This window comes from Triticum dicoccoides, chromosome 5B (assembly GCF_002162155.2).
Source record: "Triticum dicoccoides isolate Atlit2015 ecotype Zavitan chromosome 5B, WEW_v2.0, whole genome shotgun sequence".
In the NCBI taxonomy this organism is placed as follows: Eukaryota; Viridiplantae; Streptophyta; class Magnoliopsida; order Poales; family Poaceae; genus Triticum; species Triticum dicoccoides.
In genome coordinates this window covers 23,981,133-23,999,593 of record NC_041389.1, presented here as the reverse complement: position 1 = coordinate 23,999,593, position 18,461 = coordinate 23,981,133, and the positions used below count along the sequence as shown (strand labels likewise).

The window sequence follows — 18,461 nt, the reverse complement described above, 5'->3', positions numbered from 1 at the left end:
ATAGTCTATCTCTCTCTCTCTCTCGAGCGCGCGCGGGCCGCAGCCTCCGGTCGGCCGGCGCCTGCCTCCGTAGCTGACGGCTGAGGTGGGGTGCGTGGCCATCTTGCATTGTGCTGCAATGCACGGCAGGTGTTTGCTTCTTTGCCAAGCCCGGATCGGGTCCCTTGCGTGCTTCGGATGCCGTCTCCCCGTCTTCCCTCTTCCTACAGTTTACTCGCAGCGGAAACCGTGCTCAGATCTATCAGAAAAGAAAGAATGATCACAAGTCGCATCTTAACCCAGATCGATGACCATGTTCTGCTGTTGTCTAGTGCTAGTTTCTTTTCTTTTTTGTCTCACTCCCTCATTTGTAGATCAGTCCAAGATCTCAAAATTCGGCCGCTTCGTAAGATCCACCGATATTGGCCCGGCATGTTTGACCAAGTTTTAGCTGCTTGAGTATGCTTTAGGGATAGTTGCTGGCACGTGGACTGCCAGATGTGGAAAAACGAAGAAGACAAATAACTAGGTAGTATGTACTTGCAAAGCAGGTTCAGATCTTGGTCTAGAAAGTATCATTAGATGTCTACTTATCTAGGATTTGCTGCACGTTCCTGTCTGTTATCCATTGTTTTCCATGACCTGTCAGTGAAAATGTTTTTACAGTTAGTACTTCTGTTATATTGTGGTTTGATAGGATAGCATGAATATCCAAATTTACCTCGATGCATCTCTCCCCTGTGTGGTTCGCTTGAAAACGCATGTTGTGGCTCCATTCCAATGTTTTGTTGTTTCTAAATAGTTATGCACGCTTTTGTTTTATCTAGATGCGAAATGACACTGGATGCTCTGTCATGACTCATAAATTCTACTTTCAGCTTCGATATTTGTACAATTGTGCGAACCAATTATTTTTCTGCAGCAAACAAAAAGACGGAATGTGCCTGTCTTGCATGACTGCATTTCTCCACATTTTTATTGAAATTCCCAGAGTTTTACTTTCGAGCTTGGTAGTTGGATCAGGCACTCTGGTTTACGAGAAATAGGTGCAGCTTCCCATTTATGTAGTGACCTTAAGAGGCTGAAACTGGCCTTCCTGGTCTGTCTGAATTCTTTCTACAGGGGAGCTTGGTTCAGTTTCTCATTGTATCGTGTTCTGACAGTTCAAAAGATAATATGTAGTAATATTCTAGTTATTACATATCAGTTGTTTCATTTTATATTGTCTGTATCATAAACTGTACCTTGTCTGATCCTTTTAAATACTCTACTTGTACAACAGGATTTCAGAAATTACAGTCCAATATGGCGACACCCTACACACCTAAGAGCATCCTCATTACAGGAGCTGCTGGTTTCATCGCTTCCCATGTCACAAACCGCATTGTACGGAACTACCCTGATTACAAGATTGTCGTCCTTGACAAGCTTGATTACTGCTCCAATCTGAAGAACCTTCTCCCTGCCAGCTCGTCACCAAACTTCAAGTTTGTCAAGGGCGATATTGCCAGTGCTGATCTTGTCAACTTCCTCCTGGTCACAGAGAACATTGATACAATAATGCACTTTGCAGCCCAGACACATGTTGACAATTCTTTTGGCAACTCCTTTGAATTCACCAAGAACAACATTTACGGTACTCATGTTCTTCTTGAAGCTTGCAAGGTCACTGGCCAGATCAGGAGGTTCATCCACGTTAGCACTGATGAGGTCTATGGCGAGACTGATGAGGATGCAGTGGTTGGTAACCATGAGGCCTCACAGCTGCTCCCCACAAATCCTTATTCAGCCACCAAAGCTGGAGCAGAGATGCTTGTCATGGCTTATGGGAGATCCTATGGTCTGCCAGTCATCACTACCCGGGGAAATAATGTGTATGGTCCTAACCAGTTTCCTGAAAAGCTTATTCCGAAGTTCATTCTTTTGGCCATGAGAGGAAAGCCCCTCCCAATTCATGGTGATGGATCCAATGTCCGAAGCTACCTCTATTGTGAGGATGTTGCTGAGGCTTTTGAAGTCATTCTTCATCGTGGAGAAGTTGGACATGTTTACAACATTGGAACAAAGAGAGAGAGGACAGTCACTGATGTGGCAAAGGATGTCTGCAGGCTTTTCAATCTTGAAGCTGATAAAGTAATCCAGTTGGTCGATAATAGACCTTTCAATGATCAGAGGTATTTCTTGGATGATGAGAAGCTCAAGAGTCTTGGGTGGTCTGAGCGCACTAGATGGGAGGAGGGCCTGAGGAAGACAATGGAATGGTATGTAGCTAATTCTGACTATTGGGGTGATGTTTCTGGTGCACTGTTGCCTCATCCGAGGACACTGATGATGCCTGGGTATGAGGGCTCTGAGGAAATTAAAGGAATGCTAAATCTGTTTACTAACAATCAAACAAAGATGGTGGCTCCAACATCAGAAAGTTCTTCCCAAACGCGTTTGCTCAAGTTCTTGATATATGGCCGGACAGGATGGATTGGTGGACTGCTTGGCAAAATATGTGAGAAGCAAGGAATTCCATACGAGTATGGAAAAGGTCGCTTGGAAGAGCGCTTTTCCATTGTCCTTGATATCCAAACTGTTAAGCCAACACATGTCTTCAATGCTGCTGGTGTTACTGGCAGACCCAATGTTGATTGGTGTGAGTCTCACAAGCCGGACACCATACGTACCAATGTTGTGGGCACCTTGACTCTAGCTGATGTTTGTCGGGAGCATGGGTTATTGGTGATGAACTATGCCACTGGGTGCATATTTGAATATGATGCAAATCATCCTGAAGGGTCAGGCATCGGCTTCAAAGAAGAGGACAAACCAAACTTTACTGGTTCATTCTATTCAAAGACCAAGGCAATGGTAACTGCTTCTCCTCTTCTGTAATGACTACTTTGTTAGTAGTATTTATCTTTGTGGTGATATTATGTTTTGAAATTTGAGATGCAAATACTGGAAGAAACTTCTGATCATTTGTTCCCTGGGCAATGCAGGTCGAGGAACTGTTGAAGGAGTATGAGAATGTCTGCACTCTGCGAGTCCGGATGCCGATATCGTCTGACCTCAACAATCCCCGAAACTTCATCACAAAGATTAGCCGTTACGACAAGGTGGTAAACATCCCAAACAGCATGACTGTGTTGGATGAGCTTTTGCCGATTTCAGTTGAGATGGCAAAAAGGAACTTGCGGGGCATCTGGAACTTCACCAATCCTGGCGTGGTCAGCCACAATGAGATTCTGGAGATGTATAAGAAGTACATGGATCCCAGCTACAAGTGGACAAACTTCACGCTAGAAGAACAGGCCAAGGTCATTGTTGCACCTCGGAGCAACAACGAGATGGACGCGACAAAGCTGAAGAGAGAGTTCCCCGAGCTGCTATCGATCAAAGACTCGTTGATCAAGTATGTCTTTGAGCCCAACAGGAAGGTCCCAGCAACTTGAAAGCCAGAACAGGTAATAATATAGGAAATATACACCAAGCACCGAAAGATTGTAGGAACCATTCGTCACAGCGATTCATTAGAAATGTTTTACGATATTTGCAGCGTATCTCTGTTATAGATTCACAGAATCGTTTGAACTATACATTTGGCAGTCTGCTGGTGGCAGCGAGATATCTTGTACCATGATTGTTCCGAATGAATGTCGAGTACACTTGTATACCTTTTAATCTGGTTGCCTTTTTTGGTGATTGATCGAGCAACCTCTGCTCTGACAAAAGCATTTGGACAGGCATTTTAACTGTTTAAGTTCACATTTTTCTCTCGCTTTGCTCATTGTGGTGTTGCTCTATGCTGTTGCGTTTGGGTTTGGCCCAAGCTTGGAAAAAAACTTGTTATTCACAGAGCAAAGAGGAAGCACTTACAATCCATTGGTGATTAGATAATTAGAGTACACTAGTGTGTACTCCGTAATGGTTTTCTTAAACTAATATAAGAGGGTTTAGAATACTAGAGTAGTGATCTAAACGCTCTTATATTAGTTCACAGAGAGAGTACACAGTATTATTGGTTTCTTTCAGAAGATATATGTTTTCGTTTCACGGAAATCCTCCTAGGGCACCACTTGGAAAATTCTTATGTACCAAGTTGATGTAGAAATCTGAAACAGGTGACAATATTACTCTTTTGTTAGTTTCCGGTCTGCACCGCTGGAATGTCATGTTATAAGATATAAAGGTCCATGATCTAAGGCCTGCTTGGAATGTCATATCCCAGCCCAATACACCTGTAAAACACCCTCCGCAAAGAGAACTGGGCGGGCTTTTTCTAAAATCTAAATGCAACTACTGCAAGATCGGCCACAAGATGTTGCAGAAGAGCTTGCTAAGCACAGTAAAATCCTCTTTGTGTACATTCGGATTACACTGTCTGCAAAAAGAATTAAGCATAGAATTTTGTTTTAGGTACTCCTTCAGTTTAGCTAGTGCGAAACAGACGACAGATCATCCTCCCCGCCCGTAAAAACGTACTCTCTTCGTCCCAAAATTCTTGTCTTACATCTTGTGGGACGGAGGAAGTACTGGATAGGCTTGGAATGTTGTTTTTTGGTGGTTTTCTCAATTACAGCCGTAATAGGCTAGTGTCTTTTTTTTAGGCCCTAATAGGCTGGTAGGAGGGGGTCCCTATATGACGCATTCAGCGTTAAACAATGACCCGACACCCACATGCGCTTGCGACTGGGCCGAGCCCATTAAGCAGGTACTTGAGCTGCAACAAATTTCCAATACCCACAAGGTGATCATCTTCTAACTGTGAACAATCCTCAAAGTCCAGAACACGCAAGAGTCGAAACTCCGACAAAGATGGGATCTTCACATTACGACAAAACACATGGAGTGATCGGGCACTAGATACATCAATACCCGGCGAAACCTCGCCATCATTCTGTAGAGACACTCGACGAATCTTGGCCTTGGGATCAGGATTTATAACACCAGGTACACCTACTATAGTAACAAAGTTCTCTTCAACAGCCTTAGCAAACGCTTCTCAGTTTTAAAAAAGAGGTTGGGGCCTCTTTTCTAGATACAACAACAACAACAACCACATGGTTTTGGATATACTGCGGTTTGTAAAACTAAAGTATTTGTCGAATCCAGACACATCAAAGTATTTAAAACTGGTGTTTCTACAAAAACCATGGTATATTCTCCTAAAATTCCAAAAATACTAAGCAGCCAAAAGCAGCCCAAAGGATGTGCCCAAAGGATGTACCGCCGACTCAGACAGAACATTGCCATCTCCATCAATATGGAAGTTGTTAATTTTAGCGTGAAATGGAGGTGGGACCCACGACGCCACGTCCGTACCCTTTTCCTCTTTCTTTCTTCTCTCTTCTTCTCCCAACCAAATCCGGTTCGTTCGTTCGTTCGTCGTCCTCACGTGCTAGAGCTAACCGCCGCGGCTGCCGTACGTACGCCGTCTTCCCCAAATTTAATTCTCTCCCGAGAAGAATCGTCAGTCCGTCTCTCCACCCAACTTCGCCGCCTTCCCCGCCGGCCGGCAAACTGAGCGACCACGCATGGCACCTCTCCGGCTCCTCTCCTCTCCTCAGTCCTACATATATACTCATGCATGCCGAACACACATTCAGGTCAGTCCTCGTCGCCGCCGCCGCGATTCGACCCGACATTCAATGGAAATGGGTTTGGTGGTCCTTTTCTGCCTCACGGGTCTCCTCTCTTTCAGTATGGAAGTTGTTAATTTTAGCATGAAACCTACCGCACACACAAAAAGAAGGAACCTATTCAACTCAAACTAAAAAGAAACCCGTTTTAACAAGATAACTGAAATACGTGCGCAAGTGCAAATCTAATCCCGAACACTTCACCAACAACAAATTAAACTGGTCTGAACACACCGTTATTTCTTAAAACAATCTAGGCTATTAAGAACCCCACCACTTTAAGATTTACTAGCACATTGTTCATGCGTTGCTATGAAGCCAACAAAAGAAGATGGAGAGTTAGGCCGCCGGCTTAGAAAAACGTTGAACGACATTGGTGTCTTGTGGCCAATGAAGATTCACAACGAAAAAGAGAGAAAATAAGATGTGGAGATTCACAACGAAAAAGAGAGAAAAAACGTTGAAAGACGTTGGTGTCCTGTGGTGTTCTGCTCATGAAGTGGTGCATGCAGTAGCTAGCAATAACCTATCTGGTTTTTGTTTTAAGCTTGACTATGAGTAAGCTTATCATATGATTAGTAGAGAATTCATGCTGAAAATGCTTAGGAAGAGGGGGTTTGGCCCCAAATGGATGATGAAACTTGAATCTCTTCTTTGCAATGGATCAGTAGGAGTGAGGATTAATGACACAAACAATGATTATTTTATAGCTGGCAAAGGGGTTAGACAAGGAGACCCTGCCTCTCCCCTATTGTTCAACCTGGTAACTGATGTATTCACTAGAATGCTGATAAAAGTTGTGAGCAATAATTTGATCGTTGGTTTCTTCCCTCCCTCAAATCCAGCTGGTGTTATTAGCATGCAATATGCTGATGACATTCTTCTATTTTTAGATAAAAATCTAGATCATGCCAGAAATTTGAAACCGATTTTATCTGGTTTTGAACATATTTCTAGCATGAGGATCAATTTTCACAAGTGTGACCTAGTTAATATTGATAGGGATGAAGCTATTATTTTTGCCCAGTCTTTAGGGTGCAAAATTAGTGCTTTCCCTATTAAACATTTAGGTGCTCCCCTTCACTATAGTAAGCTTAGAAAAGAGGTTCTTCAACCTACGGTTTGAAGGAAATACGCCGTTATTTCTTAAAACAATCTAGGCTATCAAGAACATCACCACTTTAAGATTTACTAGCACATTGTTTGTGCGTTGCTACGAAGCCAACAAAAGAAGATGGAGAGTTAGGCCGCCGGCTTAGAAAAAATGTTGAAACACGTTGGTGTCATGTGGCCAATGGAGATTCATAGCGAAAAAGAGAGAAAAAAATAAGACGTGGAGTATTTGAACCCGCATGAACAGAACAATAACATCCGAATAAATAGTGAAAATATTCAAATTTTTTGATTTTTTGTGATAAACATTAATGAAAGTTTTAACTAACTGCAAAATTTTGTGATGAAATGACATTCATGTAGGTCTGGGCAAAAAAAAATGATGCTCTGAAAAGACTATTAATTGTTGGAAGCATGTTAGAGCATCGATTTTGTTCATTTTGTCCAGATCTCCACCAATGCTATTTCATCACGAAAATTTGCAGGAAGTTAAAACTTTTATCAATGTTTATCACAAAAAAAATGCAGAATTTTTGAATATTTTACTATTTTTCGGATTTTACTATTCATCAGGGAGCATGTGAGCTCGGGATCAAAGAGCACTTTTGGAGAAAATAGAGTGAGAGATTTGCATGCGACATGTGACGGAGAATCTTAAATGAACATAATAGATCCTTTGCAGGATTTAAAGCGGGACAAGATTTTGAATTTTGAAACACAAGAGGGTGGACATTAGTTAGGAGAATGCACAAGGTCATGCATTCACCACCAACTACCAACTTTATAAGTATGAAAGATTGTATAAACAATAAAAAAACAAACCGGTATAAAATAATAAATAGTGTGAATATACATATGCATTCATGTTAATACATGCGATGAGTGTTATTTAGACTTAAGTCAACAAAACAACAAAGCTTCGTATTTCAAACATTCAGCTTATAGTCACACGGCCAGCCAATAAGTAGCCAAACAACAGTTTTATCCAGATGACTTTTCTCATCACAACAATTTTGACAGTATAGCCGGTTCAAATAAATATGATGTTATGCTATTCCAAGTAGCAGACACGACATTTCAAGATACAAGATGGAATTCATATGATCCTTTATTTATGTTTCTGAAACATAAACGAAAATTTAAACATAATGGTACCACCCGGAGGATGTAGCACAAACTGCAGTTTTGCTTGCTCCTCTCACCTTTTGTTAACACCTACAAGTGTATGAAAACAGCTAGCGTGTGAAAAATATATAAATCTATTTTGCAACATGATAAATAATGTGCGGACGAAAAGAGAAGTCCAAACAAATAAGACAAGAATTTTTTATGACAACAAAGACAATAATTAATAATTGTTTACAAGGAGAAAGAACAAAATGGTACCTCAAGGTAGCCAAAAACCCTAGAGTTAATCCTCATACCAAACCAAGGTAGGACGGTTTGGATGTTCCTCCATTGCTTTCTCCATAGCAGCCCGTGACTCAGACACATCATCCTCATCCGCATCCGCGTAGATGCGAAGATGGCGCAAGCTGGGCAAGCCTCTCAGTATCTCCATGTCTCTCTCATTGATCACTCGCATTGTGATGCATAGCTTCTCAAGGTTGACGAGCGAGGCCACCCATGTCGGAACCTCCGAGAGGAAGTCCCCCACGATGATAAGCTCTCGAAGGCCACACTGTGGATCAGGAAACCATGAACGCTTGAAGTACGCATCTGCTGCCTCCCTTACAAATATGTGTAGAGACTCGAGGCCTGCTTTGCCGAGCTCACATATGGAAGAGAGAAACTCCTCCTCGATCTCCTCCTCCTCTTTGTCGTAATTAACATCACAATTACCCATATCATACATGTTCCATATTATGCCCAGCTTCCTCAGTTTTTTCAGTTGGCCAAGCCTCTTTAGAAATTCCGTTGACTGAGTATAAATATTGAGACCTTCCAACACTCGCAATCCCTGCATGGCCGCGATCTCATCCGGTACTGTTTCATAACCATCAACACATAGAGTTACATAACAGGCCAACCGTTCTTGGATGGTCATAGGGATTTCCATTAGTTTGCCGTATCCATTCACGTCAATCTCCAAATGATGCAGCATTGCCACCTGTTCTGGAATCTTCATGACGGCTTTGGCATGTTTGAACCTCAGGTACTTGAGCTGCAACAAATTTCCAATACCCACAAGGTGATCATCTTCTAACTGTGAACAATTCTCAAAGTCCAGAACACGCAAGAGTCGAAACTCCGACAAAGATGGGATCTTCACATTACGGCCAAACACATGGAGTGATCGGGCACTAGATACATCAAGACTCGGCGGAACCTCGCCATCATTCTGTAGAGACACTCGACGAATCTTGGCCTTGGGATCAGGATTTATAACACCAGGTACACCTACTATAGTAACAAAGTTCTCTTCAACAGCCTTAGATACGATGAAATTATGAACGGTGTCATGAACACAGCAATTCTTCACCTCGTCACCAAATGTCTCGTCCAACTTCGCAGGCTGGATCAAATTCCTGTTGATGAGGTCATTGAAACACATCTCTCCTGACTCATATACTGTATAGCCAGATTTTTTCTGAATGAATCCCTCGCCAATCCACCTCCTTATCAAATTCTCCTTCTCAATAATGTGCCCTTCTGGAAATATACTCAGGTATAGTAGACATGTTTTAAGATGAGGAGGAAGATCCAAGTAACTAAGGGATATTATGTTTACCATGTCTTCGACACTAGAATTTCTTAGCGCACGACCAATTAAATCCTTCACTTGGTCCCATATTTCCTTTTCACTTGCCTTATCAGCCAACACACCAGATATAGCTGTGATTGCCAAAGGTAAGCCAGCACATTTATCCAAGATCTGACCAGAAATTTCTTCGAGGTATGATGGACATTTTTCTTCAGAGTTGAATAATCTTGTATGGAATAATTGCCTCGAATGCACCATACTAAGAGGCCTTATATTGTATACATGTCCGCTGAAAGTTGAACAACATGATTGAGCGACAGCATGTATACGTGTAGTGATTATTATTTTACTACCGGAACTGGCTGTGGGAAATGCACACTCAATAACCTTCAATATTTCCACATCCCATATATCATCAAGTACAATAATACACCTGCAAAATATATAAATAAAAGTTATGCTTACTGAGAAAAAAAAGAAGCAATAAAGGAGTTTGAATATCCATAAGAGTATACTTGTTTGGTCACACGGCCATCAGAAGTTAAGGCAGAATTTGCACTAGAATGGACAGTTCACTGATCATTAAATGTATTTTGCACTTGTACACTATATATGACGACCCGGTAAAAACTAAAATAGTTTGGAAGCTAGAATTGCCTCTAAACGTCCAAAATTTCCCTTTGTTATCTATGGAAATTAAGAGGGGTGATGTTAACAAGGGACAACCTAGCTAAGCGTAAATGACACACAAGTAATATTGTTCTGTTATGAGGACAAAACAACTAAATGTCTCTTTTTCAAATGTTAGCTCGCTCATAGCATATGGGTTGTCATTCAAACTGCCTATAACTTGTATCCGCCTCAGAGTGTTAGTAATATGTCCAGTAACTGGATGTAGGCCATTGATACGAAGGCTAGAGCCCAAATCATGTTGGCACATGCGTGAACTATGTGTGTTTTGTTTGTTATCCCCTTAGTGATCTACACCAAAAATATGATGCCCACAAACTAGAAGTTGGAGGAAAAAAAATCAAAATGGAAGAGTGGAAGGGAAACATACGTAAAGAGGTTGGACAAATGAGCTAGTAGGGAACCTTAAAGTTTTTTTAGATAGTAGACATACTAATAATCAAAGTTGATTTTTTGGTATTCCAGAATCCAAATGCAGGCCATATTTGGTAGTTTCAAAATTCCAGGATAATTGTTTGTGCTTTACAACAAGGATATAAATATTCTAATAGGTAAATGGAAAATTAACATGGTATTTTATTATTAATGTGATTGCATTAAATAATAGGATTTAATTTGGAATCATTAATTGACTAACAGAAAAGGCATGATTTTATTTGGTAAGCCAATAAGATGTGAGGCAGTTGAGGCAAACAAAATTAAGAAATCAAATGAGAAAAACTAGATATATGAGGAAACAATTGAAAGGGAAGAGGGGAAGGGGAGTAAAGAGGTTGGACAAAGGAGCGGGCAAAACGTTATGTGGTAAAATAGGGAATCACTAGTAGAAAACCCCCTTATAGGATTTCGTTACTAGCAGCGTTCCGATGAAATCGAAAGGGGCAACTGTTTTTCCAAATTATCAGCAGAGTTCGTCCATGAAGAGAACATGGCAACATCCTCTAGCAACGTTTCATTATGCTGGACACTGCTAGCTTGGTGCATCATGCTAACGTACCAGCCTTTAGGAACTAGCAGCGTCTTATCAAATTGAACGTTGCAAGTAGTTGAAGGACTGACAGTGTTTCTTGTAAATTCAATAGCTGCAAAGAATTTAATGTGTAGTTTATATTTTATATTCAAAATCCTTTATTATACATTATGTTGTTGTGTTTTAGCTTTGTTCATAAAAGTTGGAAAGCAAAAGAAAAAACAAAATTTAATGATTGGATAGGTAAATACTTTTATTTGCCAGCAGCATCTTTCAGAAACTAAACGCGGCGAACGGCAATGTTAGCAGCATCCGCTTTTGAGTACAGACTGCTACACTAGTTATTATACTTAATATATTGCCATTTGGCTTTTTATTTAAAAGCAATCTCAAATAAATCTATAATTGGATATGTAAATGTCTAATGATGCATATTACTTCTATATAATTTTTTGTTGTCATATGGTCAATAGTGTGCATGCGAACATCATCGGTCTCTCTTGTCGATTAACCTGACAGCCAATACTTCAGTTCCGTGGCTCCCCTCCGAAACTTTCATTAAATTTTTGGTATTTATCTAATTGTATTATGTTAATATATAAACAGTTAAAAAAATTCATCCGTTCACCGCCGAAAAGAATTTTTCTCTATCCAAGGTGGTACTAAATTCTTTGCGTTCGCATGCTAGAAAAAAAAAAGGTTTTTTCAGAATTTCGTACGTGGGCTGCACTCTGTGACGCAACAAAGCCAGTCCACTTATTTTTCTGCTCACACAGCTGGGAAAATTCTATTATCCGCGTAAGGCTACAAATAGTCGGAGCTTCTCACAGGACAACCAATAATGGGTTGTCCCATTTTTCTTTCTTTCTGCGGTTTACATCTATTTTTATTCTCCTTCCCCTATCACTTTTTACCCTTTCAAGTTTATTTTTCGTATATAATTTATTTCATATATTCGAAATTCTAAAAAATATTCAGAATTTTAAAAAAATCAAATTATACAAAATGTTCATAATTTCAAAATTTTGTTGCTATTTAAAAAAATATTTGAAACTTGAAAAAAGTTTCCCACCCAAAAACCTTTATTGTTCTTCAAAATTGTTCAAGATTTCTAAAAAGAAAATGTCATTTTAAAAATGCTCCAAATTTGAAAAATATTCTTGTTTTCGTGAATCTTTCACAATTCAAAAAAATATTAGAAGATACACAGTTTTTTAAAATGTTATGAATTTTCAATACATGTTCCTGTTCTAAAAAAATATTCACAAATTCAAATAATATTCATGTTTTTATAAAAAAAGTTTGCGTTTTCAATAAATGCTTGTGATTTTAAAAGATGTTCCTGTTTCAATTTTTATTCACATTTTTCTGAAGTGTACATGATTTTCAAAGAACAGTTCAGATTTTAAAAATGGTTCATGTTTCCGACAATATGCAGAAACTTCATACCTTAAAATATCCTCGATTTAAAGGAAAAGTAGATTGAATAATTCATGGGCCTTCTCTCGTGTACGATGACATAACAAAACTCTTAAATGCACTTGATAAAATAATGGAAAAATGGCGGATTGATTACACACCCGGTGAAACTGAGAAGCTAAATATTGCTTTCTCACATGCACACAACGTTTTTGCTTGCACATATAATTCTCACTAACTTTAAATGCATACTATTTTTCTCTCGTTGCAATGCATGGGCATATGTGCTAGTTTAAGACCAACTTCAAATAAATTGCTTCAACATTATCAGCAGCGTTTGCCGTTCAGAGCACGCTGCAGTGTACCATTATTCGTCGTGTGCCTCTAGCTGGAATGCTGCTAAATTACTAAACCCTACCAGCAGAGTTTTCAAATCACCAAATGCTACTAATGTTTCTTACCGTGGATAAATATCATCTTAACCTAGATCCCCCACTGTCTCTCTCTCACTCGCAACTCTCTCTCTCTCTCTCTCTCTCTCTCTCTCTCTAGGTAAATTATGTGGGGCACCTAGGTGCCTGGGCTCCTTGTTTGGATCCAGCCCGTTAACGCATTTCCTACATATAAATAATCATTATTGTCTTTCAAATAATTTACTTTCCATTTTGTGCTTGCATGCACTAGTACTCACGACCATTGATTACATATTGGTTTCCAAAACAGATGCATGTGATTGATTGCCTCATAAAGGATTTATTTTATTAAGAATTTTACTATAGTCTTGTTAAAATACTCTGAACACTCGTACTTGGGTACATAGATACCAAATAGTTTATTTTAGACTTTTGATACCTACAAACGTAGTTAATATATTTTAAAGTGTATATACTCGAATCCCTGCAAAAAAATAGTGCATACTCAAGATGTTTCTTTGTATGTATATACCTCGATGTGAATTTTCTTTGTATATACTCATACATGTCAGATTTTTAAAGGTGGTACATGTACCCGAGATACCCATGTGTACATGTTATTAAATTGTGATATAATAGTTGGTGGGTATTTATACCTAATATTACGGTCTAATAACAGATACCCATGTGTACATATTATTAGACCGTGATAAAAATATATACGTGTTGATGTTATACCCAATGAAAATACATATAACTAATGTATTATACCTAATGGAAATATACACATACCCATGGCAATTATATCGAATAAAAATACACACATACTAGAAGTATTATACCTAATGAAAATATACATATACCCGAGGTATTATATGTACTGAAAATGTAAACATAGTCGAGGTATTATAACTAATAAAAATTGGATATATCTCAGTCATTCTAAATGAAACGAAGGTTGAATACCCAACCGTGATATCTGTTGGTGCATACTAAAGTCCCCGAAAAAATGCATACTCAAATTTTTTATCTGTATGTATATACCTCCATGTGAAATTTATTGATATATGCCCATAAATAAAACTACCTTCCGATAGGTGGATACATGTATGTAAACTAAATACCTCGACACATGATACGTACATTACAATAAATATGAAGAACTATACAACATTATCCGATAGAGATGTATTTGAGGTACGGATACTCGAGTAATATAATAACATGTATGATTATCACATACCTCCAACAATTTTTACCTTTCTACTTTTGAAGTGTTTTCCCCATACCATACTACAGGTATATGCACCATAATTTGATAACTTTTTATGCATTGATGAGTATCAATTAGTATTAAAACCATAAATAGTTTCCATGCATGCACGCATGCTTGCCATTACTTTTGCTTACTGCCATATATATACTCATAACGGGTTTACCCAGTAGTACTTGAATCAACGGTAGTAAGTCACCACCTAACGGCTAGGAGACAAGGTGCCCAGGCACCTAGGTGTCCCAAATGGCGCCTCACGCTCTCACCGTCGCCTACACCCCGCCGCTGCCAACGCCATGATGTCGCCGTTGCTCCGCCATCGTCGACGCGGCTCCACTGCCGACACCGTCGCCTACCCTTTGCCCTGCGTGCCATGCCAACACCGTGCCACTGCTTGCCCGACGGTGGCAATGATCCTGAGCAGAAGTGATGCATCGCTACTGACACAACGAGGAAGTGGTCCGCTCGGCGGTACACAACCTGGGGCCTTGAGCCGCTGCCGTCCTTCCTCTGCCGCGAGACAGAGGAGTACGACCGGTGGCAGGCTTGACTATCTGGCACGCTGTCGCGGGCAGCTCCTCTCGTGCGAGCAGCTCGAGAACGCCGCTACGATCGGTCAAGAGGGAGGCAGAAGAGCTCCCGCCGCTCCGAGCGGTCAAGAGGGAGGCGGAGGACCTCCCCCAGCTCCCGCCTCTCGGTGAGCTCCTCGGTTGATTTATATAGATCAATTATTAGTTATTAGTATTATTTATATAGATCGATTAGTTGGTAGTGTTTCTAGTTATATAGATTGATTAGTCGGTCCATCGATTAGTTATAGATCCATTAGTCCATAGATGAGGTGGTGTATCTGGTATATAGATTGATTAATGTGAGCTAGCTCGATTAGTTGGTAATTTGATCTTCATTGTCTTTCTTACATTTCAACATTAATTTGAGTTGGCTCGGTTAGTGACTTGAGTTTCTTATTTGGTAAACACTCATTCTATCTTCTTTTTTATTTGGTAAACACTCATTTTATAGATATTCAACATTAATTTGGAAGTACACTAGTGACCATCACCGACAATCACAATACCTGTGAGTGAGATCCGACCATATAGACTCCACCACCTCAGAGATGAGAGTTGTTGAAGGATCCCGACTATTGTTGTACGAGGTGGTTGTTGTACTTATCCTCCTCTAAGACATTAGTTAAGCACGAGGGTAAGTACAACATCAACCATCACCGACAGTTGAAATACTCATGACTGAGAGCCCATCATATATATACACCACCATCTGAGAGATGAAAGTTGTTGAACGATACCGACTATTGTCGTAGGGGGTCACTTTTGTCCTTCTCCTCCTGTGAGACATTAGTAAGTAGGAGGGGAAGTGCAACACTGACCATCACCGACAGTCAACATATTCAGTGAGAGTTGTTGAAGCATTCCAACTATAGGGGGTTGTAATATTACCTTCCACACATGCTAGTACTACAATTAATACCCTTTTATGAATTTTGGGACATCCGCCATCAACTACATGGCTTCTCATCGTCATCAGGACTCTGTACCGCACCATGCTCATCCTCCACTCCTCCGCGAGTGGATTCGCGGTGGCCTCCTCTATGAGTGGTTGAGCGGGCATGAAGGATTCACGACGCAGTGTCCAGCTGATGAAAGTGCATGGAGGAGCTAAAAAAGACGCAGGTTCTCGCACACGAGAATCCAGACCTAGGGGAGGGCTTCCAACTTTGCAAAGATCGTATGAAGTGTACATTGAGGAATGCAACAGAGGCTGTCATCTTTGAGGCCACCGATGCAAAGTGTGCTCGAATGCCAACTCATAACAATCCAGAATTAGCCATCAAATGGGCACTACAAGAAATGAAATCGCCGAGCCCGGTGAGGTTGTATCCCGGGGTTAATGCCGTCAGGATACCACCACACCACCAGATTCAGCCGACATTATTGTTAACTAGTAGTATATATGCTTGGTAATACTATGTTAACTACCAGTATGCATGGCTCAAAAAAGCTTCCATTTCACCATTTAGGACTAAGAAAAAGGGAATCCAGCTAAGCGTAGGTACTATGTGCTAGTTAACTGTGTTGAACATGTTGTACTATGTGGTAAATTATAATACAATATGCTATTAACTATGTTGAACTGTCTACGTGTTTTTTTATTATTCTGTCAAACACTATCAGCATCGTTCGAACTATAGCAGACACTACAAACTTACTACACAAGGTAGTGGCGTTCAGTGGAAAGTGGCATGCTGCCGCTTTCCGGCCGAACGCAGCTAGGTTGGTATATATTAGCAGCGTTTGATCCGAACGCTGCTAGTTGTCCGTTGCGAGCGGCATCCTACTAGCAGCGCTTGGACGTTGCTAGTGGGCACCCCGGAACCCTGCTAAAGAGGGGGTTGTGTACTACTGAACCCCGGCCTAAGGTTTTTTAGATAGTAGAGAATTCAACTCATAAACATCTATATCTATATCTTCAAAATTTAAAGCAACAGATACTGACATACATACCTTCTGTTTTCGAGGTAGTCTGAAATCATGGTGATAAGTCCGGGCAAATCCCTCACGCCAGGGCGAGGAGAAGATAGACGGTCGAGGTTATTGTAAGAAGAATAGAGCTGATTGTAAATGGAGCGCAAAACCCGGGCCTTGTCTGGATTCCGTCGCACGGAACAGAAAGCATGGCAATCCAGCTGGCCTTCGAGCTCTTGGTACACTTGGTTTGCAAGGGTTGTCTTGCCCGTTCCTCCGGACCCAACAATAGCCACCAAATTTGGGGTTGGCTGCTGTTGCGTTGACTCAACAGAACCGGAGAGTAGTTGGATGAGCTCTTCCTTGGGCCCATCAACGCCGACGAGCTTGGGCGCGTCGTCGAGGATGGCGGGAGCCCTGCGATCGACCTTGGACCTCTTGTGGCTGTGCCTCTCGGCGACCTGGGCCACTCGCTCCTTGAGATCATCGACGGCCTTGGCGATCATCTCGTGGCGAGCCTTGGTCCGGCCCAGGATGGCCTTCATCTTGTCCAAGAGTCCGGCCAGCTCGGCGGATTTGTCGCAGACGCTAGCCTCCATGAAGTCGTGGAGGTCGTCGTCGATGTCGTAGGACAGCTCCCGAATCTCGTGCATGCAGGCCTTGTCCTGCGCGCTGGGAATGAGATCCGACGACGACGACGACGACTTGGCGAGGAGGAACGCGTCCATGGCGGCGAGCTCGCGGGTGAGGAGCTCGGCCTCGCCGCGCAAGCGCTTGTCCTCGTCGTCGCCGAGCAGAGCGGCCAGCTTTCCCAGGGCGGGCTGCAGCGCCCCCGTCGCCGCGCTCACCAGGCCCTCCTCCTCCATCGTTGCAGTGTTGCTTAGCTCAGCAGTGGGATCTCGATCCGTTTTATCCTTTTTCTATATGGATGATGGGTGATGGGTGGGGATGTGGTAGTAGGTATGGTACCGTAGTGGTACATGCTGGACGGTGGATGAATGCTCCAGGTTTATATATATGTTTCAACCATGAGCTGTTCCGGAATCGGAGGAGCCTGCACGTTCCCCACCTCCTGGCACGCTGCAGGATGGACGTGGCGTATGTCGCAAATTAAATACCAACGCATAAAAGCATCTACAACCACGGACACCAAAATCAGGACCTTCAAACGTCAGTGACCGGCAGCTCTCAAATTTCCGTTCTCTGCATCAAATATTTCATATTTCAAACCTTAAATCCATAGTAAACATAGAAAAACCTAAATACTATTTAGGTCAACAGCCTAGCATGCACAACTCATTGTCATCAGAGATATCCACGATCTCCGTGCCGGGCTTCGGGTACATGGCCTGCAGCTCCTCCAGCTCCGCGTCGGCCTCCGCCTCTAACTCGATGAAATGCCGGTTGGCCTCCACACATGCTGGATGGACTCCAAAATAGTGGTCTGCTCTGCCATCTCCAGCGCGTGGGCGACCTCGAACTCCGCCTTGGCGAAGCCGTAACCGGCTCCAGCTGCTCTTCCGGCTCCACCGCCTCCTCCGTGGGCTCCGGCTGCTACTCCCCCACCGGTTGTTGCCCCCCTCATCTTCCTCCTCCTCCTCCGGCTGTGGCAAGTCCGGAGGCAAGCCGGTGGTGATCCGGTCGGCGCACCTAGCCCGGATCTCCTCGAGCAAATGGAGGCGCTGCTCCAGCGCCTAGCCCGGATCTCCTCGAGCAACTGGAGGCGCCGCTCCAGCGTCAGCATAGCGCTCGGCCCTCGTCCACTCTTTGCTGACCAGAAGGGCCTA

At 42.0% G+C, this 18,461-nt stretch overlaps 2 protein-coding genes across 2 annotated transcripts in view; one reads left to right on the top strand and one right to left on the bottom strand.

Moving 5' to 3' along the window:
* Positions 1 to 3,713, top strand: part of LOC119307145 (trifunctional UDP-glucose 4,6-dehydratase/UDP-4-keto-6-deoxy-D-glucose 3,5-epimerase/UDP-4-keto-L-rhamnose-reductase RHM1-like) — a 4,340-nt gene extending 627 nt beyond the window's left edge. The window contains exons 2-3 of the mRNA XM_037583243.1: positions 1,262 to 2,835; positions 2,967 to 3,713. Coding sequence (XP_037439140.1) covers positions 1,285 to 2,835; positions 2,967 to 3,419 — 2,004 coding nt within the window. The 5' untranslated portion in view covers positions 1,262 to 1,284 and the 3' untranslated portion in view covers positions 3,420 to 3,713. The remainder of the gene's footprint in view (positions 1 to 1,261; positions 2,836 to 2,966) is intronic.
* A 3,970-nt stretch (positions 3,714 to 7,683) lies between these two features.
* Positions 7,684 to 17,611, bottom strand: LOC119307144 (disease resistance protein RGA5-like). The gene is made up of 3 exons (XM_037583242.1): positions 16,714 to 17,611; positions 8,106 to 9,856; positions 7,684 to 7,934 (listed from the first exon to the last, which is right to left on the bottom strand). Exons 1-2 carry the CDS (start codon positions 17,538 to 17,540, stop codon positions 8,131 to 8,133), a joined length of 2,553 nt encoding a protein of 850 aa, XP_037439139.1. The 5' UTR covers positions 17,541 to 17,611; the 3' UTR covers positions 7,684 to 7,934; positions 8,106 to 8,130.
* Positions 17,612 to 18,461: the final 850 nt, after the last annotated feature.

Bases quoted from the DNA above. Each gene is read 5' to 3' on its own strand.
- LOC119307144 (XM_037583242.1), bottom strand. From the start codon at position 17,540: ATGGAGGAGGAGGGCCTGGTGAGCGCGGCGACGGGGGCGCTGCAGCCC. The intron at 9,857-16,713 runs GTATGTATGTCA...TATATTTTGCAG, and splicing joins GACTACCTCGAAAACAGAAG to GTGTATTATTGTACTTGATG.